The sequence below is a fragment of the Hylobates moloch genome, unplaced genomic scaffold, assembly GCF_009828535.3.
Source record: "Hylobates moloch isolate HMO894 unplaced genomic scaffold, HMol_V3 SCAFFOLD_7, whole genome shotgun sequence".
Lineage (NCBI taxonomy): Eukaryota > Metazoa > Chordata > Mammalia > Primates > Hylobatidae > Hylobates > Hylobates moloch.
This window is the reverse complement of record NW_026652282.1, coordinates 35,578,222-35,600,224: the sequence shown is the minus strand read 5'-3', so window position 1 is coordinate 35,600,224 and position 22,003 is coordinate 35,578,222. Positions and strand designations below refer to the sequence as shown.

The 22,003-nt window shown below is 58.6% G+C and overlaps 2 protein-coding genes across 7 annotated transcripts in view; both read left to right on the top strand.

The window, feature by feature from the left end:
- Positions 1-1,955: 1,955 nt before the first annotated feature.
- Positions 1,956-6,707, top strand: LOC131383930 (uncharacterized). The gene has a single exon (XM_058441676.1). It carries the CDS (start codon positions 2,477-2,479, stop codon positions 3,341-3,343), a length of 867 nt encoding a protein of 288 aa, XP_058297659.1. The 5' UTR covers positions 1,956-2,476; the 3' UTR covers positions 3,344-6,707.
- Positions 6,708-10,473: 3,766 nt separating this feature from the next.
- Positions 10,474-22,003, top strand: part of BCOR (BCL6 corepressor) — a 48,103-nt gene continuing 36,573 nt past the window's right edge. For all 6 annotated transcript variants that reach the window (XM_058441674.1, XM_058441675.1, XM_058441672.1 and 3 more), the window contains exon 1: positions 10,474-11,216. The gene's annotated coding sequence lies outside the window, so the exon portion shown is untranslated. The remainder of the gene's footprint in view (positions 11,217-22,003) is intronic.

Below are 22,003 nucleotides of genomic sequence, written 5' to 3'. Positions count from 1 at the left end.
CCGGCGCCCTCCCAGCTATTTGTCCAAGCTGAGGAGTTGCTGGCGAGCAGCGCAGAGGCCAAGAGAGCGGGGGTCGCCGGGGAAGGGAAGCCACGCTGCCGACGGGAAGGAGAGGCCACTGGATTAGCTCCCACTTGGCGGCTCTAGCTGTGTCGGGGCGAACCCTCAGGAAGCCAGGCCCGGGCGAAAGGAGCATTGGGAAGCTCCACATGTAAATGGGTTGGCAGCTGGCGATTAGGCCGCCCGATTTTATGAGTCATAATGGGCCGCCCGCCTGGCCCTCAACCTGCTCGCTGTGGATCTGGCGCGTTTGGGGCCCAAGTGGTGGACCATTCCGGCCGCGCAGAGGGACATGCTTCTGGGGGCCCAGGCCGCCGAAGGAGTTGAGAAGGACTTTCTCTCCTTTTTTGTAGAAGGCAACACAAACACCCTAAATCAAACCGCTCCGACAACCGAAGGCTCCACACAGACACATCAATAAGGATTTCGCCTCCCGCGTATGAACGCACAGAAACACTTGTCCTATTTTTATGCAAATGACACCACACAAATAGATCTCGCAGGCCCGGGAGAGGGGCGGGAGGAGGAGGGGCGCCGCCGCCCCAGCCAGGGGGCTGTGAGAGGGGAGGGGCGCCAAACCCGCACCCCAGGGCCCGCGCCGGCTAGGGCGCAGCGGGGCTGGCACTGGTCAGGCGGCCCGCCCCGCGGGCAGTGGCTCCCTGCCAGCGCCGCCAAGTCGGCCGCGTCCCCAGGCTGCCTGCAGAGGCGGATTAGGGAAGGAGCGAAGCGAGCCTGTGACTAATCGCGGGGCCTCGGACCGGAGCACCAAGGCCATGTGCGACTGACAGGACCGACACTAGCAGAGGACACGGCGACGCCTCGCTTAATTGCAGGCCTAAAAAATTGCCGCCTGAGCAGCTCCGGCGCGGAGAGCCTCGGCTTGCGCGTCGAGCTAGGGAGCGCGCGCGCCTGGGTGGGGGCGGGGGTTCCTGCTCTCTCGCTCCAAGGATGGAACGTTTGGCGTCTCCTGGACCGAGGGACCTGGCCCTTGCGTCCCCGACTCTGCTGGGTCGCCCCGCCCCGCGTGCCGACCAAGTGTGGCTGAGCCCGCCAGGAGAGTACGATCCAGTCTCCAGGGCTAGGTTTCTGACCCGACCCTTTCCCCGTAAAGCCGACGTTTCCCCGCTTTCGCCCTAGATCCTATACGGGAGGGGGCTGTGCAGTTGGGGGTGATAGATTCCAACAAATCCTTAAAATAAAAACCACACGCACGATAGAAACACTTTCTCTTCCCTCCCCTTCCTTTTTCACCGACTGATACAAAGCCCCGAATGACCAAAGGGAAAGAGAGAGGCAAGTCGGGGCTGCAGGGAGCGAGGTCATCGAGTGCCAAAACCTCGGGGCTCACAGCACCCTGGGCTCTTCACCCCTGGTCACAGTCTCTGTGGCCCAGACCTTCCTGTAGCACTAGGGCCTCTCGGGGGCGAAGGGAGAAGCGTCGGGAGGCCGGCGACTCTGTGTTGGGGAGGGGGAGTGGGAGGGAGCGGAGAACCCAGCGAGAGAAGTTTCCACCACGCTCTGGTCGGCTGCTGCCAAAATCCCCGGACCCCTCCCCGCCTGCACCGCCTTCCGTTGCCACCACAAGTTTGGTTTAACGAGAGCTCGGGACAAAAGCAAACGTTTTCTATAGACCCCGAAAACAAAGGGGAAAGAGACGCGCGGGGCCGCGGAGAAGCGGCTGCTAGCGTAATGGTGCCAGGCCGAAAGCAGAGCATTAGAACTGCAAAAGCCGCGCGGGCGGGAGGAAGTGCGAGGCGGGAGGCGGGAGGCGGGAGCGCGGGGAGGGCGGGAGGCGGGAGCGCGGGGAGGGCGGGGGGCGGGAGGCGGGAGCGCGGGGAGGGAGGGCGGGGGAGGGGCGCTGCGCCATGTTTCCGTGTCACCCGCCGAGTCGCCGGCGCTGGGCTCGGCCGCCGGCTCCCGCCTGCCTCCGTAACAGCAGAAAGCGTGCGATTAGCAGCCAGACAGGCGGGGACTCCGGGCCCGCGGGGCCGCCGCACACGCCGCCCGCGGCCCGAGCCCGCGCCCCCCCGCCCGCCGGGTAATCATCCTCCTCGCTGCAGCGCTGTGTGCACTCTCATTAGAGCAGGGAGGCTTTTCTCTCTGCACTCGCTCGGCTCCCGCTGGCAAAACAACGCCTTCCCCGGCCGGGCCCTGGGCCAGGAGAGTCGGGGAGGGTGGGACGGAGGTGGGGGGTGGGTGAGGCAGGGCAAGCCTTGCAGGTCAGCTCCATCGCCAGATCTCCTCTGGACACAGAGGAGACGGGGAGCGTCCATTGGCCCTCCCCTAGGTGGAGTGGCAAAGTCCGAGCCCCGCAGCCGACCCTACGTCCCTACGTGGAGGGGGGCGGGTGGAGTACCTGTGCCGCCATGACCTACTCCCGTCCCCCGCCGGAGGCTAGAGTAGGGCTGAGGGGGAGATGAGTGTGTCTGGTTTGGAGAGCGGGGGCGGACACTGGGAAGGCTCCCAAAACAGGTTTTGCCCCATCTGTTTTACGAACGACCTCTTCAGGCCAGAAGCCGGATCCCAGGGGTGGCGGCCCTTCGACCTTCAAAACGAGACCCGGACCCCAGCAGGCCCTCTGGCTTCGCGCTCTGTCGCCCGCAGTGGGTGGGAGATGGGGGTGGCCGAGGCTTGGCTGCTCCTGGCCCTGAGCTTCAGAGCCCTATTTCCTCCTCCGCGATCTCTGCACCCAACAGTAGGCAGCCTCTCACAGCACCACGCGCCCAGCTGCAGGGCCTGGGAGCAGGTGTTCCTGCCCGGCCGGAGTGGCGGCTCCGCGCCCCTCCTGTCCCAGCTGCGGAGCTGCGAGCGGTGCGGGGGGGGCGTGCTTATGGTGGTAGCAGAGGAACAGGGACATCTCATCGGACCGCAGGAAGGATCCTCCCGGCTTACACCGGGATATCGCAGGGCCCGGGTGGTCGCCTGGGGCGAGGAGGGATCAGGGGTGACGCGCGGCCAGCCCTCGTCTGGAACAGCCCTGGGGCCAGCGGAGGCCGCTCGGGGCGGCGCGAGGGCTTCCGGTCCCCGTGACTGCGGCGGCGGCGGCGGGGCGGCCGCGAGGAGCACCCTCCCCTGGCTGCTGCCGCCGCGCGGCTCTCAGAACGGCGCTCTAGGAGCCTCTCTGCGTCTGGCAGCGCCGTTTTCGGCTTGCGCTGGGATGGGGGCCGCGGGGTGGTCCCGGCCCAGCCCCCACGGGGAGGGCTGGGGAGGCGGGGGCCGGAGACCCCGCGGGAACGGCCGCGCGCCTCCCAGCCCCCCTCCTCGCCGCCGCCGCCGCCGCTGATATGGCGGGCACGTGAAGCGCAGCTCGGCGCCCCGGCGCCAGCCAGGGAGCGGCCTGCCCCGCCGGCTCAGCTTACCCGCGGGCCCAGGAACGCGGAACCGAGCCTGGCCGGGCCCCGCGGAGCCCGCACCCCCGCCCCCAGCTCGCTGCGGCCCCGCACCCCCTCCCCGCCTGAGCCCGGCCTTGGGGCCGCGCCAGGCGGCTCGCCCGAGGGGAACTCGGGCTGACTAATGGGACGCGTGTGGGCCTTACGTGAGGCCGGGCTGTCAGCGGATGCCCGCTTGCTCGGAGCTTAGACCGCGGCCAAGCTTTTCGGGGAAGGGCGAGAGGAGGGGTTTCCCCGCTGGGCGGTTTCGGCTCCCCAGGGACAATCCGGCCGCGGCAGGCCCCAACATTTGGATCTCGCAGCCTGACCCGGAGACGGTAGACTTGGCGTGTGCCGGACGCCACGGTGCCGACCCGGTCGGAGACGGGTTGGGAGCCTCCGGGGTTGTGAGCTGGGGGTGGGCAGAGGCTAGGTCAGCTTGGTCTGGTGCGCCCGCCTTGAGGTTTGCGTTCTGGGGCTAGCCACTGGGCCGGGAAGAATTTGCAGGGCGCCCTGAGATCGTGGAGTCCGATACCAAAACCTTCCTCGACAAAGTCTTCCGGAAACCCCTTCGCGAAATTCCTGTGCGGAAAGGATTTCTAAAACTCCCCGAGGGTCCGGTTCGGCTGGGAGCTTTCGGGTTCTAGGGAGTGTGATTTCCTTTTTCTCCCCTTTATAGGGGCCTATAAATATCAGAAAAGTTTTTTCTTATTTCGCATTAACAACCACTTCATGTTGACATAGCTATATGACCCTCCCAAGTATAACTACCTGTTTAGTTTCAAGACACTGAGTGCGATGGCGAAACACAAACATCGACCAGTAACTAAGAGAAGGAAAACCCGGCCGCGAGCTTGGGTTGGATACAGGATAAATCCTCATCACGCATCCCTGGTTTTATTCAGCCTAATTACACTAGTAATCCTGCCCCCCACGAGAAAGCCTGAAATCCTGCAGTCGAGGTGCGACTTTTCCTGGGGAGCCCCGCCAATGAGGAGTGGGTTGTCAGTGGAGGGGAGGTGGGTTTTAAATGTCACTTCTAAATGAAAATTTCTTTCTTTCTCTTTCTTTCTTTTCTTTTTTCTTTTTCTTTCTTTTTCTTTTTAGATGCAGTTTTCGAAAAGAGCATTTTTGCGAGATAAGAAATGACCGATCAAAATCGCTGAGGGGAGGTTGTAAGCAGCCGCTTTGCCCCAGCTTAGCGTTATCTTATCTCTCACACTTGCATGGCGGAAAAAAAATTGGCTTATCTTTATCCCCACCCCCTTCTCGCCTTAATTGCTAAAAAACACTAGTGTGTTAAACCGGGAGGAAGGAGGTCTCTGGAGTGTCAGTGGAAAAAGAAGATTCAAAAATGTGGGCTCCCGGGGGAAGCAAGGGTGGCAGAATTTATTCTTTCCCCCAGGCCTTTCTAGTACAACACAAGGTGTAGTCCAGGGTGGAAGGCTGGATGGTTCTTTTTTTTAATTATTATTTTAAGAACAAAATCTGGGGTTGGCCTTGGGTCGTGTGGCTTCCCCAGGCCTCGCTTTCTGAACTTCTCCCGTCCTTCATCTCTCAAAAGCTGCTGGTGGGTCTAGGTTGAGGCCTCTCACTCTGCCTTCATCCTCCCTCCTCTAGACACATCCTCCTTTTGGGGAGGGGGGGATGCAAGGCTGGGACGCATAGCCTGCTGGAAATCATTAAAATATATGCGAGTGTCTGCAAACACACACTTTTAAATCATGGCGTTTCTCCTCCACGCTGGTCTATTTAAACTCCAGAGCGAGCTGGATCTCCTCCCTCTCAGTCGTTTGTCTGTGTCACCGACAGGCCGCTAATGGCCGGGCTTCCAGGCGCTGTGCATTATGCATTAGCCTCCTCCCTCCGCCGCACACAGAAGGTTCTGTCAGGCCGCACCACACAAACCACCCTGAGCCGCCCCCCACCCCCCCCACTCAGGGCCCGGGGCTGCGCGGCTGCTAACGCGCTGGAAACGCAGGGATGGAGAGGAGATGGAGAGTGGTTCGGAAGGTGGAATGGGAGCGGGTGAAATGTGCCGAAGATTATCGCCGTTTGGAATCCCCAGCCCGTTGTGAGCCCCAAAGCTTTGCTCCTGGCTGCGACCTTCTCGAGGCAACCATCCCGCGCCACTCACTTCTGTGACCGACTTTGTTGGGGGCGCGAGGGTAGAGATATTTAGAGACAGATCAGCACCGCGTTCCCTTCTGCTGGTCCGTGCCCACCTTCCTGCTGCAGGCGAGGGGCTGGCAGAGCCTTCTCTACCCCTCCAGTTCGGGAGTGGTACCGCGAAAGGGTTCGGGGTGGTGCGTCTTCGCAGGGACCCGGTGGGAGTGGAGGAGGGAAGCTGGATACAAAATGGCTGGGGCCAGAGGCCAGTACACTGGGTCCGAAGGCGAGTAGTTGGTGGTTCCCCGCCCCCTCTCCCGGCAGTTCCCACTCACTGCCCCCAGCCGGGTAAAATATGCGCAAGAGGTGCCTTGCTAAATAAGCAGCCGAGGCGGGACGTGGCGTCCGGGTTTATCTGCAGGAGCATCCGGCCCAGCGCGGCGGCGTCGAGGGCTCTTAAGCCCTTGCCGAGCGCGAGAGGCGGCCAGCCTCCCAGAAGCCTCCTGTATTTATGCCAATTTGGTCGACACCCAACCACCCTGCGGGCCCCCGTAGTGTAGATGCTAGTTCACCCACACGTGCCTGTGTCCGGGGAGCTCAGGGCCTGACCCAAATCGAGCCCAGACCAGAAATTCCAAGATGGTTGCTAGGAACCACGGAGAGGCTGCCCTTAGGGCCTTCCTTCCCCAAACACGCAATAACCCTCCAAAGGCCAGGAAGAAGAAAGAGCAGTCATGTTCAGCCTGGCGACCCTTAAGTCCAGCAGTTTTCTGCCCTGGGAGGCAGCTACCTTTAGATGTTTCCAGATGAGTGAAATCCTGGGAGGAGGATGCGCCTCCTGTTGTTACCTCGTTTGAGTTTCAGAGGGGAAGCCAGCTGTGCCTTGTGCTTGGAGGATGGGGCAGCGGATCTTTTTTAAAGTGCCATTGGATAAGCCCAGAGTTCTTGTACAAAGTGACCAGAAGACTATAAGTGTGGGTGTGTTTTTAAAGAAAGGCTACCTCACATTATGTAAAAATACATTATCTGTACTCATCCGAGTCCCACCTGTTCCAGTACCAAGTGTCATCGCCCTGAGAACAGCCTCCGAGGAGGGCCATCGGAGGCCTACACATACGTTATAAGCTTTATGATGTGGATCCTACACATACGTTATAAGTGAATCTTGCACACAAGGTTAGAAGGCCAGGGTCCCCCCAAACACAGGATGCCTGGCTTTTCCCCTAGGCCAGGGTGGAGCTGGAGGTGTGTGGGAGAGGCCCTAGCGGGTCTTGCAGAGTCAACCTGCCTTGAGAAGGGCAGCCAGGCTCGAGGCCTGCTCCTATAAGGGCCAGCTCGATTGCCCAGTTGCAGGGCCTGGTTAGCCTGAGGTCGAGTGGTTCGTTATAATCAGGAGACCCTTCCATGGGAAGGGAGATTGGTGGCGGAGGGGCAGCCCCCGCTGCTCCATCTGCAGCACCTCTCATTTCGTTACCTATTTCTTTATTTCTCCGTGAGCTGCACGGCCTCCCCTCCCATACACTCCCTTGCTCACTCTCTCCTCCTCTGCTTTCATTGAAATCCTCCCCTTGCTGAGTGCTGGGTATAGCAGCCTGACCCCCGGGTCAGCTCCCGAGGGGCTCGTGGGAGGGCAGGAGAGGAGGGGGCAGGAGAAGGGCCAAACCGCTGGCATGCACTGCAGGCCCCGCGGCATCCCCAGCTCCCTGAGCCCCTTCTTGAGTAGGGACACAAGATGGGACTGCCCTTCGACAGCTTTCTGCTTATTTTCCCCAGAATAATTCGAACTAACCAGGTCAATAGGTGTAATCTCTCCCCCCGCCTCCCCGCGCCACCCCACCTTATAGCGCCTCGGGAAAATCCCACATTTTAATTCCCAGTGAGTCACGAATCCCCCCCACCACTCGTGCCTCTTAGGACTCCCTTAATATTTTTAAAATCCCACGGAGTTGAAAAATGTGTCCCTAGGAGATGGAGGAGAAACCCTTTAATCATACCAGCCTACCGTGGAGGCAAGATCCCTAAAAAAGGTGGGGGAGGATGTTGCAAATTACGTCAAAGGCGAATTTACTGGCCTGTTTGTCTCCAGTATCAAATTTCTCCCCCAGTCAGCCCTCCCCGCGGCCCCTTCGCATTTACAGCACCCCACCACCCTCGTTCATTTTAACTCTAGGACTTTTTTTCTTTTTCCTTTTTTCTTTTTTTTTTTGAGACGGAGTTTCGCTCTTGTTGCCCAGGCTGGAGTGCAATGGCGCGATCTCGGCTCACCGCAACCTCCACCTCCCGGTTCAAGCGATTCTCCTGGCTCAGCCTCCCGAACTCTAGGACTTTTAAAGTTAGACAAACAGGCCTCTTTGTCAGCAGCCCCGGGAGGCCGTAGGACTCCGAGAGGCTGCAGGCCCCAAGCTCGGTTCCTAGATTTTCTAAAAGTTCTGGACGTTTACGTGCGACTTCGAACTCCGAGAAAAGCCTGTGCCTGGGGGCAGAGTTGGGGAGACGAGGGGAGGGGATAGAAGGTGGCTGGGCGCCGGGCCAGGGCCTCTGCGGTTCGGCCTAACCCAGCCGGAAGAGCCTGGCACGGCTCCACACTGGCCCAGGCCAGTTCTCCCGTCCAGCCTGCAGCAGCAGAGCGGCCTCCTCGCCTGGAACCACGTTCAGAGTTTCCCCACAAATACCCAGCTTCAGCCTTCCCGGTTATTTTTGACTTGTTTTGAATAAAAGGAGTCGCTTCAAAAAGAAATGTTGCTACAACACACAACCAGAGGCCTTTTCTCCAGCTGTGTCTGTAACTCGCATGCGTTCAATCTAATAACTTTTAATGTCTGGTCCTAAAATGTCTTTATAAAAAATAGTTTTACAGCATAATAGTCCAGGTGTCTTTCTGCTGGTTACCGGAGATTAAAAAAATGTGTGGGTTGGCTTGCAGAGATATCCACCCCCAGAAAGACCAGGAAGAAAAAAGCGTGCATTCCATTCTGCAGGCGCTGGTCCTGGAAGCGTTCGCGGCCCAGCCCGGCTGGGCACTGCTCGCGGGGGCACTTGCTCGCCTGTCTTTTGCATCAGTTGTTATAAGCAGCTCTGGAGCATGAAGATTTAATTCTGCCGAAGTTTCGGGTTTCAAACGGTAGAGATGTTTCACTTCTGCTTTGAGAAGGGCTGTTTTTATAACTATGTGCTGAGAACTAAAACAGAATGAATAAAATCGCACCTAATACCAGTCCCACAGTCAGTAGTGAGTCTAATTTTTAAAAGGGAAAATATCTGCTAGCTAGAGCTGATTTTGGCCTTGACCTTGACTTAGTAATCAACTTGAGATGCTTTTGATTATTTTTGGCATGGGGACACTCCAGGATATTTTAAAAACTTTCCGTGTGGATTTACAAGCCACCTCCATTTCAGATTTATGTTTCATGGAGCCTGCACCATCTTGTCCTTAGGCAGAAAGAGACACCCCCACCCCCTTCCCAGTATAAAAAGACCCTAGCGGGCAGCCGAATGGGGTCACCTTTGGCCGCGAGGTCCGGGCCCGCAGTCTGGGCGCGGTTAGTCCGGAATACCCCCTCCCCCACTCCTACCCCTTCCCGCCAGCTTCACCAACTAGGGCTTCTCGGCTCGCCCTTGAGGCTTTGCGCTCCGGGGAGGCCGGAACCTCGCTTCTCCGCTTCCCCCTCCCTCCTGCCTGCCCCCGCCCTCCCCCCGCGCCCAGCGCCGCGCCGGGTGCGCTGGAGAAGCTCAATACGTGTCAATTGAATTGAACTGCTGCGGGCGCAGGCTGTACGCCGCCGCGGAGCACCGATCAGCACGACGTTACCGAGTGGAAATTTATGGGGCGAACGGTGTAAGCCAAAAGTTGCACCATGCCAAGGAAAATAAAACGCGGGAGATAATCTCCCAAGGCCGGGGTGAGGGGCCTGGGCAGCCCCTCCAACCATCAGAGGTACAGACCGTGAAAATGCTCGAGAACCGGGAGAAATACAGGCGGATCTCCGCTCTCCATCCGCCCCCCACACGCCTCCCGGTGCCTCCACGGGCTGCTCCCCCCTTCCCCCACCTCCAAACAATTCCCACACAATTGAAACGTCCGGGGAACTCGGGCGCGGAGTTCAGGCGGAACGGCCACCGTTGCCTGGGGTGGTGTTTTCAGGTAGCCTTTAACACCGAAATGGGAAAGGGCTCCTCTGGGAGGAAGGGGCAAACTGGGGTGGGGGTGAGCACGGGCGCGCACAGGCCACGCTCCGCTGGGTCTCGGAGGGGACGAGGCCGGGAGAGCGCAGCGCTGGTGGCAAGAGGCAGCGGCTGCTGCCGCTGGGGTTTGACAGCTTTGGCTGAGCGGAGTGCGAGGCGCTTTATGGTAATTGCGGTCCTCCACTGGCCTTCTGGGTAGCGAGGGGAGTCTCGGCGCGCGGCTGGGAGAGCCGCCCCCGCCGCCCCCATCCCTTCGGCTCTGGCTCTGCCGGCAGCCCTCGCCGCCGCCGCCGCCCAAGTCGGTCTCCGGCTCGCCCAGGACGTGCGCCCGGGCCGGGCGTGCGCAGCCAACTCGGCCCGAGCTGGGGAGGGGAGGCCGGGGGACGAGGGGGGCGCCACCCAAGTGGTCCGGGGTTCGGATCCAGAGAGGCCAAAACGTGCCGGGCCGTGCATCGATGACGGCCGGGGAAACTCGGGCAAACCTTTCCTGGGGAATCACCCCTCCCGAAACCCCGCCGCGGAGGCGCCGCAGCGGAGGGTGAGCGGAGACTGGGGGAGCTCAAACTTGCGAGAGCTGGAGGCGGCGGCGGGCGGGCGGCTGTCGCCCGAGCGCTGCGCCTGCGGGGGGAGGGGAGGCGGCTGTTGGGAGGGAGGGAGGTAGGGCGGGCGGGAGGGAGGACGGGCGGAGGGAGGGGGAGGAGGAAGAGGAGGGAACCAGGGAGGGGGGACGCGTTGGGATCGCGGCGTGCGGCGGCAGACGGAGCCTGGGCTCCCAGCGGCAAGGTGAGGCAGAGCTGCGCTCCTCGCTGAACGCGGGCCGAGCTCGGCGGCTGCGGGGGAGACGCGCAGGAGCCCAGACCGCGACCGAGAGCGGGAGCTAGGCGGGCGGCGGCGGCGGAGGGGGAGCCCGCGAGCCGCCGGGCGGAGAGCCCAAGCCGCGCTGTCGCCGCGCAGGGACGACTTGGCCAACACTCACACACACTCACACACACCCAGCCCGAGCGGGCGCTCGCGGCGAACCGTCAACATGGCGCTGGGGCTCCTGCCCGAGCGCGGGCGGCGGCGGCAGCGCGGGAGCTGCTGAGCCCGGCCAAGCCCAGTCCAGCTGCGGGAGCCCGGAGGATCGCACGGGGCTGTCGCCACCTGCCCGGAGGCTCGGAGCCCGCCCTGCCCCGCCCCCACCCGGCCCAGAGCCCACCCCTCGGCGGGGCCGACCCCGAGGGCAGCCGGCTGCCAGCAGACGGCGAGGGAGTCGAGCGAGCGCGGCGCCGCGAGCGGGCTGCGGGCAGCCGGGGACCGCAAACTTTGCTGCTCGCCGCGCTTCTCCGGCCCGGCTCCTTCTCCGCTTGTTAACGTCGCCAACCCCCCACCTCTCATCTCTCTCTCCACCCACCCAACCGCCCCCCGCTCCTTCTCGCCGCCTCGAGTCCGCTCGGGGGAAAACTTCAAAGCGCCAGATCGCAGGCTCCCTGCCTACTCCCCCACCGGGGATTTCAGGTCAGTGCCCGGAACACCTTTCCCCCGGGAGGCCGCGGACGGGGGGCGGGCGGGGCGCGCTGAGGGCTGCAGTCGGCCCCCTCTCCCGGGGCCCCCGCCCCCAGCGTACCCGGGGAAGCTTTTGCCTCGCGCTTCCCTTTGGCTGCTTGGCTCTCTTTCGTTTTTATTTCATAGCTATAAGTTATTAAAAATGCAGCCAACCTAAGCGGCCCCGCGTGGGCACCAGGGAGGGAGGGGGCGAGGCTGGGGGCCTGGCGCCTCCCGGTGGGCCAGGAGGAGAGCAGGGAGTTCGCGGAGTGGAAGTTTGCAGCCTGTGTGTGTCTGTGAGCGGGAGCGCGGTCGCCGCTGAGCGCCGCGAGTCGGGCGGAGGGGGGGAGGTGGGCTGGAAGCTGGGAAGCTGGGTTCGGCGTTAGCTCGCGAGCAGGAAGGGGAGGGCAGCGGGTTGCCGTCTGCTTTCTTTTTCGACTCGGGAAAGAACTGTAAAAACCCCCAGCCGCCGCCGCCGCCGCCTCGTCTCGCCTCTCCGGGGGCCGGTCGTTCCTCCAAGTGGAACGTCGGCGTGTGCGTGCGCGAGGGTGTGTGGCCAGTGCCTCGGGCCGAGCCGAGCTCGACCTGCCGCCGCTGCCGCGCAACTCGGGAGGGGAGTCCCGTTTTTTCTTGGCTTGCCCCAAAGCGCGAATCACGTGGATTAAAAAAAAAAAAAAAAACTACTAAGAAATCCAGCAGAGCGAGGGGTTCCGACTTGGCCCGCCCGCTAGCCAGGTTAGACGCTTTGTTTTGTAAATGTTCTTTTAAGATTATAATCTGCGACCCCCCTCCCCCTTTCCCCCTTCTCTCCCTCCCCGATGTTCGGGGTAGGTTTTAAGTTAGGAGCCCCCAGGGGTGGGTGTAGAATGTGCTTGTGCGGGGGTAGCGTCGCGGAGGGAGGGCGGGGGCGGGCGAGACCTGGGCCCTCCGCTGGGCGATGGGGAGTCTGGTGGGTAGCCCTGATGGGCGTGTGAAAGTCTGCGGCCGGAGGAAGTTGGTCCCACTCGGAGGGCGTGTGGCACAGAGGCTCCAGGCGAAGAGGAACTTGCGCACCGGGGCAAGATCCTCGGCCAAGGCGGGGAGGGCGAGGCGCCGCGGGGCCCGCGCTCGGAGCCGGCGGGCGGCTGCGCTGCAGAGCCTCGGCCAACTCGGGGGCTCGCGGCGGCGGTGACGAGCGCCTGCTGTTTACGGAGAGAGCCTTGGGGCACCGTGTGTGGAGTAGGGCGGCCGAAGTCACGCGTGGTCCCGGCGGGCTTCCCGCCGCTCGCACGCTCGAGTGGGCACTTCCCGGGGTCCCGGAGACGGACGAGTCTGGCAGCGTGTAGGCCGTGGCCGGGCGAGGCGTAATTTGCTGTTAATGAATCTTTTCCAGAAAGTCCGCGATCTCCAGCTAGAGGCTGTGAGTGCCCGCGCGCCACGGCGCGCGCCGCCGGCGTCTGGAGGGTGGGGGTGGGGGGAATGGAAGAGCGAAGAAGGAAGGAGGAGGGTTATGTGTATTTAGAAACAAACCTTAAAAAGAAACCAACGCGCTTCAAATAGGTATTCGCACAGCCTCGCTGCGTCTAGACTAGACAGCTCGGGGTTTTAGCTGTGTTTTCCCCCCTTTTTTTCGTTTTGAGAAGACGCTAGGGGAGGGGTAGTGTGGTATTTGGTTCTAGGGGTACTCTCTTGGAGAAAGATCCTCAAAATGGCCTGGGAGTGAAGACTAGGAAATGGCCCACCCCAGAAGGTGGTGGGTGGTGAGTGCAGACAGACTTGGGTATTTCTGGCCATCTGACACTTCCTGTGGCACTGGAAAGGACACCGCGGGCCGAAATCAATCCTTACGAAGTGTTGGGTTCGGTTTTGCCAACAGAATTGCTTGCGTGGAAGGCATTTTTAATTGTCAGCCTCAAAGACTCCTGTACGTGGACACTTAGGGAATACGCTCGTTCCTTGACCCTGGCCACTCCACTCTCGACCTGTTATCTGGTCTGGGTTTTGCAGTGTTGGTTTTCGTGTTTATTTTGGGCACGGTTTCAGCGCGTAGAGCGGAGTGGGGGGGGGGGGGAAGGCGATGATTAATTAATATGCCATCCAGATTTAATCCGAGGCTGGCCTTCAGTGTGCGGGTATACACCCCACGCACACCAATTGCCTTGGGGTGTTTAGGGGAGCGCGCGGGTTTTGGGCAGCAGGCACCCGGCCGGCGAGTCGCGGCTGGGGCTCGGCTGGCCCCAGCGCTGTCCTTTGAGGCGCTGTCACCAGTAGGTGACTGAGAGTTAATTAGGAAGTGTTCTCCGGATCAATGGGCTGCACAGCTCATTAGCGATTCTCTCCAGCCCTTTGCAGGGCCGTCCTGGCCTCCGCCTCCCACACAGGCCGGGGCCTCGCTGTCCAGGCTGCGGGCAGCGCCGCTGGGAAGTGGGGAGGGGCCGGTAGCGAGGGACGGCGGGGAAGCGAGTGTAACTTCGCGGGGCGGCGCGTTGCGTGCGGCGCCTCGAGGCCCGCGCAGCCCGCTCTTTCTTCCTGCCCGCGGTCGCCTCCACTGTGTCTTTAACTCGCTCCCGCTCGCGTCGCTGCCTGGCTGCTCCTCCCCGCCTCCCGCGCCTATCTCTTGTTCTCTAAGCACGACGCCTGTGCTCCCCGCCCAGTTTAGGATTAGACAAGATAAAAATAGGACTGCCCAGCGCGCGGAGCTGTGACTGTGCCCCGGCAGCCGGGCTGGTGGGAGCGCAGGGGGCCGGGGCTGGAGAGGACCCGTGGTGCGCTCGGAGCGGCCAGCGCCTGTGGGCCCCCTACCCCCACCCCGCAGGCGCCGTCACACTCCCCGGGTTCTGTCCGCCGTGAACCGTGCGGGCCGGGAGACCTGCGCAGGGTCTCCGCGCTCTCGCGGGTGTTGTTGGTGTGCCGGTGATAGATCGGTCTAGACAGGCATGCAGGCTCCCTCCCGGCTGAAGGACTGGGTGGGGGGGGGGGTGCGGAGACGGCAGCAGACTCCGTGAGCTGCGAGTGAGCGAGCTAGCCTCCGGGCCCAGAGAGCTGGGTGGAGGGAAGGCCGTGGGGGTTTCTCTTAACTCTTTGAAGGCCGTGGTGGGGTAGTGTAATAGGGAAAGGGGGGCAAAGAGCCTAGTGGAAATTCCTGGAGGCAGAGTAGCTCGCAGTGGGGAGGAGCTGTGAGTCTGGGCCTAGGGTTTTCCTTTCTCTTATGTGTGCACGGTCACATCTTGGTGCATCGGGGCTCGATTCTTCCACAAACCAAACGCAGCTGCTAGATGATCTAGTTTGACCAGGTAGTTCTCAGTCGGGGAGCTGTGAACACACACAGTGAACACTCTCACTTTAAAAACTGAGTTTTGAAGACAGATGTAGACTCAATGTTCCCAAAGAGAATTCATGCGGGTGTTCAAGGACGGGAAGGTCTGCACATAGCTGTATTCGGGTGGGGCCTCTGACCATGACTGCTGCAGACCAAGGACCTGAGCCTGAAATGTCCTGCCAGCATGTACAGGTATGCACTGAAGAAAGCAAAGCGGTCTTTGAGTTGTCTCTATATAAATAGACACACTTTTAACCAGGAACTGGTGAGGAGTTAGATATGTGCAAGGAGACAGCCTCCAAAGAGGAGTTGGACACTGATGTGTTATGAGATACATCATTTGTGTGTGTGTGTGTGTATACATATATATGGGGCTAATATTAAATTGGTCTAAAATTTTAATACACCTCTACAGACATTTATCTAGTTCTTTCTAGAGCTTGAAATGGGCGGATGGGTTACCCTATACATAAATAACTCATTGCTAACATTCCAGTCTCCTCCTCCCTCCTCTTCCTTTCTTTAAGAGTTTGTGATCTTAAGGGATCCTCTGTTTACATTTAAACTGCAAACCCATATTGGTCTGGCCTGGGAAAGAGCCACATTATAGGCAAAGCAAGAAGAATGGAAGTAGTAGGAATGTTCAGATTAAGATGTGCGCTTGAATGACATGTGGTGAGACAAATCAAGACACTTGGGCTCCGATGCCCAGATGGAACAAGAGATACATAAGAGATAAAGAACTGGCCAAGGGGAACGTAAACATGGGTATGCAAATACAGAGATGTATAGCGATATTCTGAGAGAAAAATCCCAGACTTTGTTGAGCTGGAAACTGGGGCAGAATTTCTGTAAGTGCGTTCCAGAGACAATAGCCCATTTAAAGGTGTGAAGAGGGTCACTTGGAAACACAAAAAGCATTCATATGCATACATCCATGCTTAGATACACAGGCTGAATGACAAACACTCCTCAATGCCTGACGAAGACTTTCCTGCCGAGTGAGTGAGACCGACTTGGGTACAGAAGAGTGGGCCACACAACCACATTCACACACTTATTCACAGGGAAATAATGTGTCTTTGGCTTGAAGGAAACTGAGGGCCAAGCTAGCAGCCTAAAGGATGTGGATGGTGTGCAGTGAACTAGGATTATCTCTGGTTATAGTTTCTTTCCCTTCTAGGGCTGAGGTGGAGTAGGCAGCGGGTTGGTGATGAGCAGGTAGGAGCCTTTCTGAAGAGATTTTGAGTTCCTGACCTTGAGTGGCTGGATCGTGTGGCCACAAGAGGGGTAGCTTTCCACTTTGTGGTCAGGAGGAATGGCTGTTGCACTGCCGGGGTCCAATTTGCTAAGGTGGAGCAGGGCCTCAGTGGGCTGGGAAGGAGAACAGGAAGAAGTGCGGCCTCTGGGAGGAATACAAGGGAGGTATGCTTTCTTTCTTTTCTTTTTTTTTTTTTCCTCTGGAGGAGACCGTGGCGGGGACAGCCTGTGTTGGGTGGATTAGCAGGCGCCTCGGTGACCCCAGACGCGCACGTAAACTCCGGCTAGGGTATGGCTTGCCCGCGGCGTCGATTTGCTGCGGTCCCTCTTTGTCTAAGCCCAGCCGGGAATTCCAGCTTTTATTGGGAAGACCGCACTTGGGTGGGGCCCGCGCCGGGCCGGGTGGGGGGCAGGGTCGGGTCGCGCTGGGCGGGAGGCTTGGAGCTCGTAGGACATTTCTCCGGAGCTGCGGGCAGCCCTGGCAGCCCTCGAGGACACCGGGCCCGGCGGACCCGGAGAGGCGCGGCGGGGCGGGGAACTTCGTGGGTCCATCTCGGCCGCCCCGCCCCACCCGTCTCTCTCCGGCCCGAGGCCGAAAGGAGCTCACAAGGCCCTTTGTTAGGCCCCGAGGTCACACTCGTGCCCCGGGGGCCGCCGATGGGTGGGAGAAAGCAGTGCTGCGGGTCAAGAGGAGCCTTCTTATTGCCTCGGTGCCCCAGCCCATCTTCTGGACCGGGCCCGGTGGGGGCCTCGCCCAGAGCTGGGTGGAGAGGCCTGGGCCGGCCCTGACCCGCCCCGGCTTCTCTGCCAGTGTTTATGGCCGACGGGATTCCGTCTGTTTGCAAAACCGGACGCGCTGCTGAGGCCTAGGTGGTGGAGCCAGGAGAAGCCGCCGGGGCGGGAGTAAATGGTCTCCCCCCAGCCGCCCGGGTGGTAGCCGAGCCGCGTTCGTCGCGCGCACTTGGCCGGGGGCGTCCACTGGTCTCCAACCCTGCCCGACGGCTTTTTCTGGTTGCCCTCAACGTGTTCCTCAGGAAGGGATATCTTACTTTTTGTTGGGTGGAGTTCATTAACGATGCCTTTCTGCGATATTTCTGTAGAAGGCTCCCTTTTGGGGCGCAAGCTCACCTCCAGGCGTTTACAATCGAGGGTCTCAGAAACGGGGGTCCTCACTCCGTCATTGTTTTAGAGCTGTGTCTCCCCCAGCCGGCACCCACGGGCTCGGCTCTCCATAATTAGAGAAGCGGGGAAGTCCACTCGGAGAAGATCCTGACAGCATAAAAAAATAATTTGTGATCTAAAAGACAGTTTACAGTATAATCTCATTATGCACCACAGACTCCCGATGTTATTTTGTGGAAGGCGGACAATGATCAATTTACATTGACCCGGGGCTGGGCGAGCTTTTAGATGGTAATTGCCATATTGATTTGCATGCAAAAAGGAGACCTGCTAAAATTAAAGACCGGAAGCTAAATTAAACTAAATTTATTGTCTAGGTGCAAACCAGGGGAACTGTTGGGGGATGGGATTGAGTCAGGTCAGGGTGCCAGGGGCAGAGCAGGTGAGAGGCCCTGGAGCCTCGGAAGGTCACAACTTTGGAAGCGATCTTTGCCCTTGTGATTTCATGCGGGGAGGGGGAATGTGTTTAGGAAAAAAGTTATAAAAAGACAGTTTTGCATTGAAGTCACTGGGATCTTTCAATGCTAATAGGAACTTAGAGGGAGAGGAGAGGTTTATAGGGTTATAGGGGTCTTCCAGCACCATTTCCGGCGTCCCCTCTCCATTTCTATTGTTCTGCCTGGCCAGGCGCTCGCAGTCGTGCTAGGGACACCAAAAACCTCTTGCATTTGAAGAGTTAAAAAAAAAAAAAAGCAGCCCGTCCCCCCCTTCCCGCCTTGCTCTCTCTCCCCTCCCCCTTCCCGGAGCGTTAGACCTTTCGGAGAGAGCGCACCGCGGGCAGGCTAGGACCGTTGGCGCTGTAGGGAGTTCCTCCCCGGACGCTGCGGTCCCAGGCTCGGCTGGACGGCGATCGCTTCGGGAAGCCGCCCTCTCCAGGTGGCCAAAGTAGGCGGGGGAGGGGTGGGGTGGGGTGGAGCAAGGCGTCTGCCCTGGCCGCCGTCTAGCGGTGCCCGGGACTGGGGGGAATCGCCTCCCCGGAGGGGTTAGGAGGGCCCGCCCCGCCCCGCCCCTCCCCGGACTGGGTGGGGGCCAGGGAGGGCTGGAAACGCTGCCCGTTCGCCAAGGCCGGAAAGTTTAAAAAAGAGAAAGAACGCCACTTGCAGAGGGCTGGCCTGCAGCCAGGGGCGGCCGGCCTGCGGGGGCGTGCTCGGCTGGCTAGCGGGGTGAGCGCCCCGGCGCCGCCGTCTCCCCTCCGTCCCTCCCGCCGCCGAGGCCCTTGCACACCCGATCGCACTGCGGAGCCATTTCGCACATCCGGAGCTTCAGCGTCTGGAGGAGTAACCAGTCCAGGGCCGGGAAGCCCGAGTGTCCGGTACCCCTGCCCGTCCCCATCGAGCCGAGCCGGAGGTGGCTTTGGCAGGCTGTGCGGGTGTAGGTAGTTCCCGGAGCATCTGAAAGCCTGGGTCAGTCCCGGAAATTGGGGATAGGGTGGGGAGGGGATGTTGGGCCCTGAGGTTTGCTGCCGGGCGCTTCTGTAAAGAAAGGTTGGGGAAAGGACAAGATAGCTTATCCCCCGGCTTGCGCTTTTGTGGGGACTCTGGGTGGCCCAATAGAACATTTTGCTGGCATCTTCCATCTTAATTCCCTCTCCCACACTACTTTGTTCCCTGGGGTTTTTCCTTTAAATCCTAGGAAAGGTAGATGGAAGAGCTCCCTCCAAAGGGCTTTTGCTCTATCTAGATAATTTGATTTATTGCTTTGTGTGGCGAAACTGGGGTGGCAAGCCTAGCTCCTAGTACCAGTAGTCAGCACTTTTCCCAGAGACCTGAAAGGAGTCGACCCACCTACCCCTGACTGTTCTGGGGTGCTGGAGTAAGGGAAGGAGGAGGCTTGTTGAGAGCATTGGCCTTACACCGGGGTATAACAGTGTAGGGAGATTTGTAGGATGTAGGGGGAAATGGTGAAAGACTTTGAGTGGACCAAGAGATGACTAGCTATAGGAGAAACTGGGTTCGAGGCTCACTGTAGACCAAGTAACATAGGTGTTAAGCACTCTTTACCTCGTTCTTGGGTACATAAGGCCTAAGGAAGCTTTTCAGAGGAGACAGTATGTGAAAATCAGGATTTCAAATGGCACAATTAGACCAATAATTGGCTCCTCTCCGCAACTCCAGGACTGAGTTTGACCGTGGCCCATTTTTTACTAGCTGTGTGACCTTGGGGGCAAGTTATTTATGGCCTTTGAACCCCAGTAAGTTTTTTCATTTGTAAGACTGGGAATAATTATCCACCTTTAGGATCTAAATAGAATGCTTGGCACATAGTAGGCCCCAAGGATGAATAATTGCTTTGAATGACTTGTCATGTTCCTATAGCTTGCTCCTCCACTCCCTGCTGCCCCTGAGACCCCCTGAGACTTGCTAGGCCTGTGTCCTGGGACCCAAGGATGCAGATTAAATCTCCCCTACGAGGGTGTTCTAGGTCCACCTTCCTGGGTTCTTCTTGCCCTTTGTTACCGTAGTTTGCATTCTGCCTTTTAAAGGATTCCATATGAAAAGACTTGCTTCTCCCCCCCACCCCCAAGTGGGATCATTATATAGTTAGGAACTCATTTCAGAACCAGCATCTAGGTACCCTTTGGCAAGGCTTCCTGGCATTATTTCGGAGGGGGGGAACCACGGTGTCTAGAGGGGCAAGACCTGGTTGGAAGAGGTGAGAGGGGGTGGCCTGGTGCAGAGGCCAGAGGTGCTGTGGTTTGTTTGATAGGGATTAAGTCCGGATGTTATGAGGGCTCAATGTGGTTTTCAATAAAGTCTGCCAGGGATTGCTTCTTTTATATCGATATGTATTTTTAAAAATTACTAGCATGAGAAGAAAACCAGACCTGTATGGATCCAGGCTGGTAGTAAGCTACTGTGATCAGGTTTCCTACTCGACTCCCAGAGGGGAAGTCAGTGTTTGATTGAAGCTACACTTGGTTCTTGACTCTCAGGGGATGCCTGCTCTGAAACAGGAGCCCTCCCTCCCTTTCTCTCCTCCTCTCCCCCTCCTCCTCCCTCTTTTTCCCTTCTTCCCCTAAAAGCCTTTGTGCTGAAAGAGCTTCAGTAGGCACGAATCCCTGGTCCCTCTCTAAAGAATGCCTTACAGCCTTTGCTGACATTGTTTTGTGAACAGTGGGTTTTACCAGGCCAGCAGTTTCCCCTCGATTTTAGCGCACGATTTTAAAGGTAGTGTATGGACAAGATGCGCCTAACTGCAGTGATTGCCTCAGTGTGTAGCCTGGGCTGGGCTTGGAATCTAGAGACGCCTTAACCTTTGCCCTAGGGGCCCTCCTGGGGGGGGGGGGGTGAAGGTGGGGAGCTCGAGGACTGATTGTTTTCGAGGATCTGTTTGTTTTCTCCAGCCACCGAGGCTGAAGGTGGAGTTGGGCAAGTCTGAGTGTATGTTCCAGCTTTGGGTCTGATTTTAAACTTGGTTTAATTGGAGAAACTCCTAGGCATTTAACAGTTCTGTACAAATGCAAACTTGAAATAGCTCGAGGCCTACGTCATTTAGGAAAGAATAAATGAAGTACAGAAATGTCCAAACTATGTAAATCCTAGCGTTGTCTGCCCTCCCATAAACACATGACAAGTGCCAAGGCATTTCCAGTCAAAACACCCGTGGAACCAGCAGCCTCCATCCTTTGTATTTATTATTTTATTAACAGCATTTTACACAGCGTTTAACAAGCACAGCCTGCCTGCTTTGCACCAGGACTCTAAGCAGGCGAAGGGGTGGAAAATGGTTGGAGGTGGGGGAGGAGTGGTTGCTAGAGGACATCAACTAGAGAAATCTCATCAGATGGGTAGGGAAAGCAGCACTGGGGGTTTATTTCTACTGGCCACAAGGAAGACAGACATAGTGCTTTGGAGGAAGAAATCCTCTCTCCCATCCCAGGAGGAAAGTTGTACAGCTGTGATATGTCTGGTCTCAGCTTTGATTCCAGAGGATAAAACAGGGTATGTTTCATGATACTCTGCCCATCGGTTATTGGTGGTTTTCAAAGAATAAGTATTTGTCTGCTATCGTTATTCTATATCCTGGTGGAAAGTTTGTAACGAAAAGTAATGCCTTTCTTAAGTCATAAAATGAGCCTTGTATGCTTATTTAATTAAAATCTAAGGACCGATTAGGCGTGTAATTTACACTAATAATAACGATTATGGAAATGTTCAACTTAACCAAAAATCATAAAGGAGACATTTTGATCAGTGGGGCGACCAGTAAGTATTCAGTGAGTTGGGCAATTTCCAAAAGACAGGAGGCATTCCGCTGAGGGCTGCAGAAAGCGCAGACCTGTCTGGCCTCTGTGACATGGCACGGAGAGGGGCAGACCTCCCTGTCCCGGCCCCAGCCTGGCCAGACCCCACTTTGCTGAGCACGGAAACCAACCCTGCGAGTCTCCACAACCTTTATTCTCATGATGTTTCCTCGAGCTTCCAGAAGGAGTAAACTCTCGGAGAGGGCTGATGAGCCACACGGAAATCTCTGCGAAATGGCGGTGCTCTTTTGCTTTAACAAACAGCGCTGACAAACGCATGCTTCCTTGGCTAGCCTTGGCTGGAGCCTGGAGGGGTAGGGGGAGAAGGGGTCCCTTGTTCCGGAGAAACCTGCCAGCTGCTGGGCTTGGTGCGAAGGCAGCAAAGGCAGACACAATGCTGCTGTTGTTGGTTTGATCTCTAACTGTGGATTGTTAGTCTGGCTTTAACTATGTGGTAAGGGGGGAATGTGAAGGCTGTTTACAGCGAGTGCAAATAATGTGACAGCTGTTGGCGCGCGAGCAGCGCTGCGCCTCCTCAGCACTTACACAAAGCGCGCACTATGCAGGCCCGTGGACGAGCTGCAGAGGTGGCGGCCAGTTTCTGGCCAGCGCATCCCCAGATGAGAGAAAGCTCCACGGCACACCCGCCCTCCATCCCCAACACACATCTTTATGACTTCCCAGGATTGGGGTGGGGTGCAGGATGGTTTCTGTGTTGTGGTTTAGGGAACTTGTGAGGCAGAGGTGGCGGGAGAAGGCCCACGGGGCCGTGAGTGT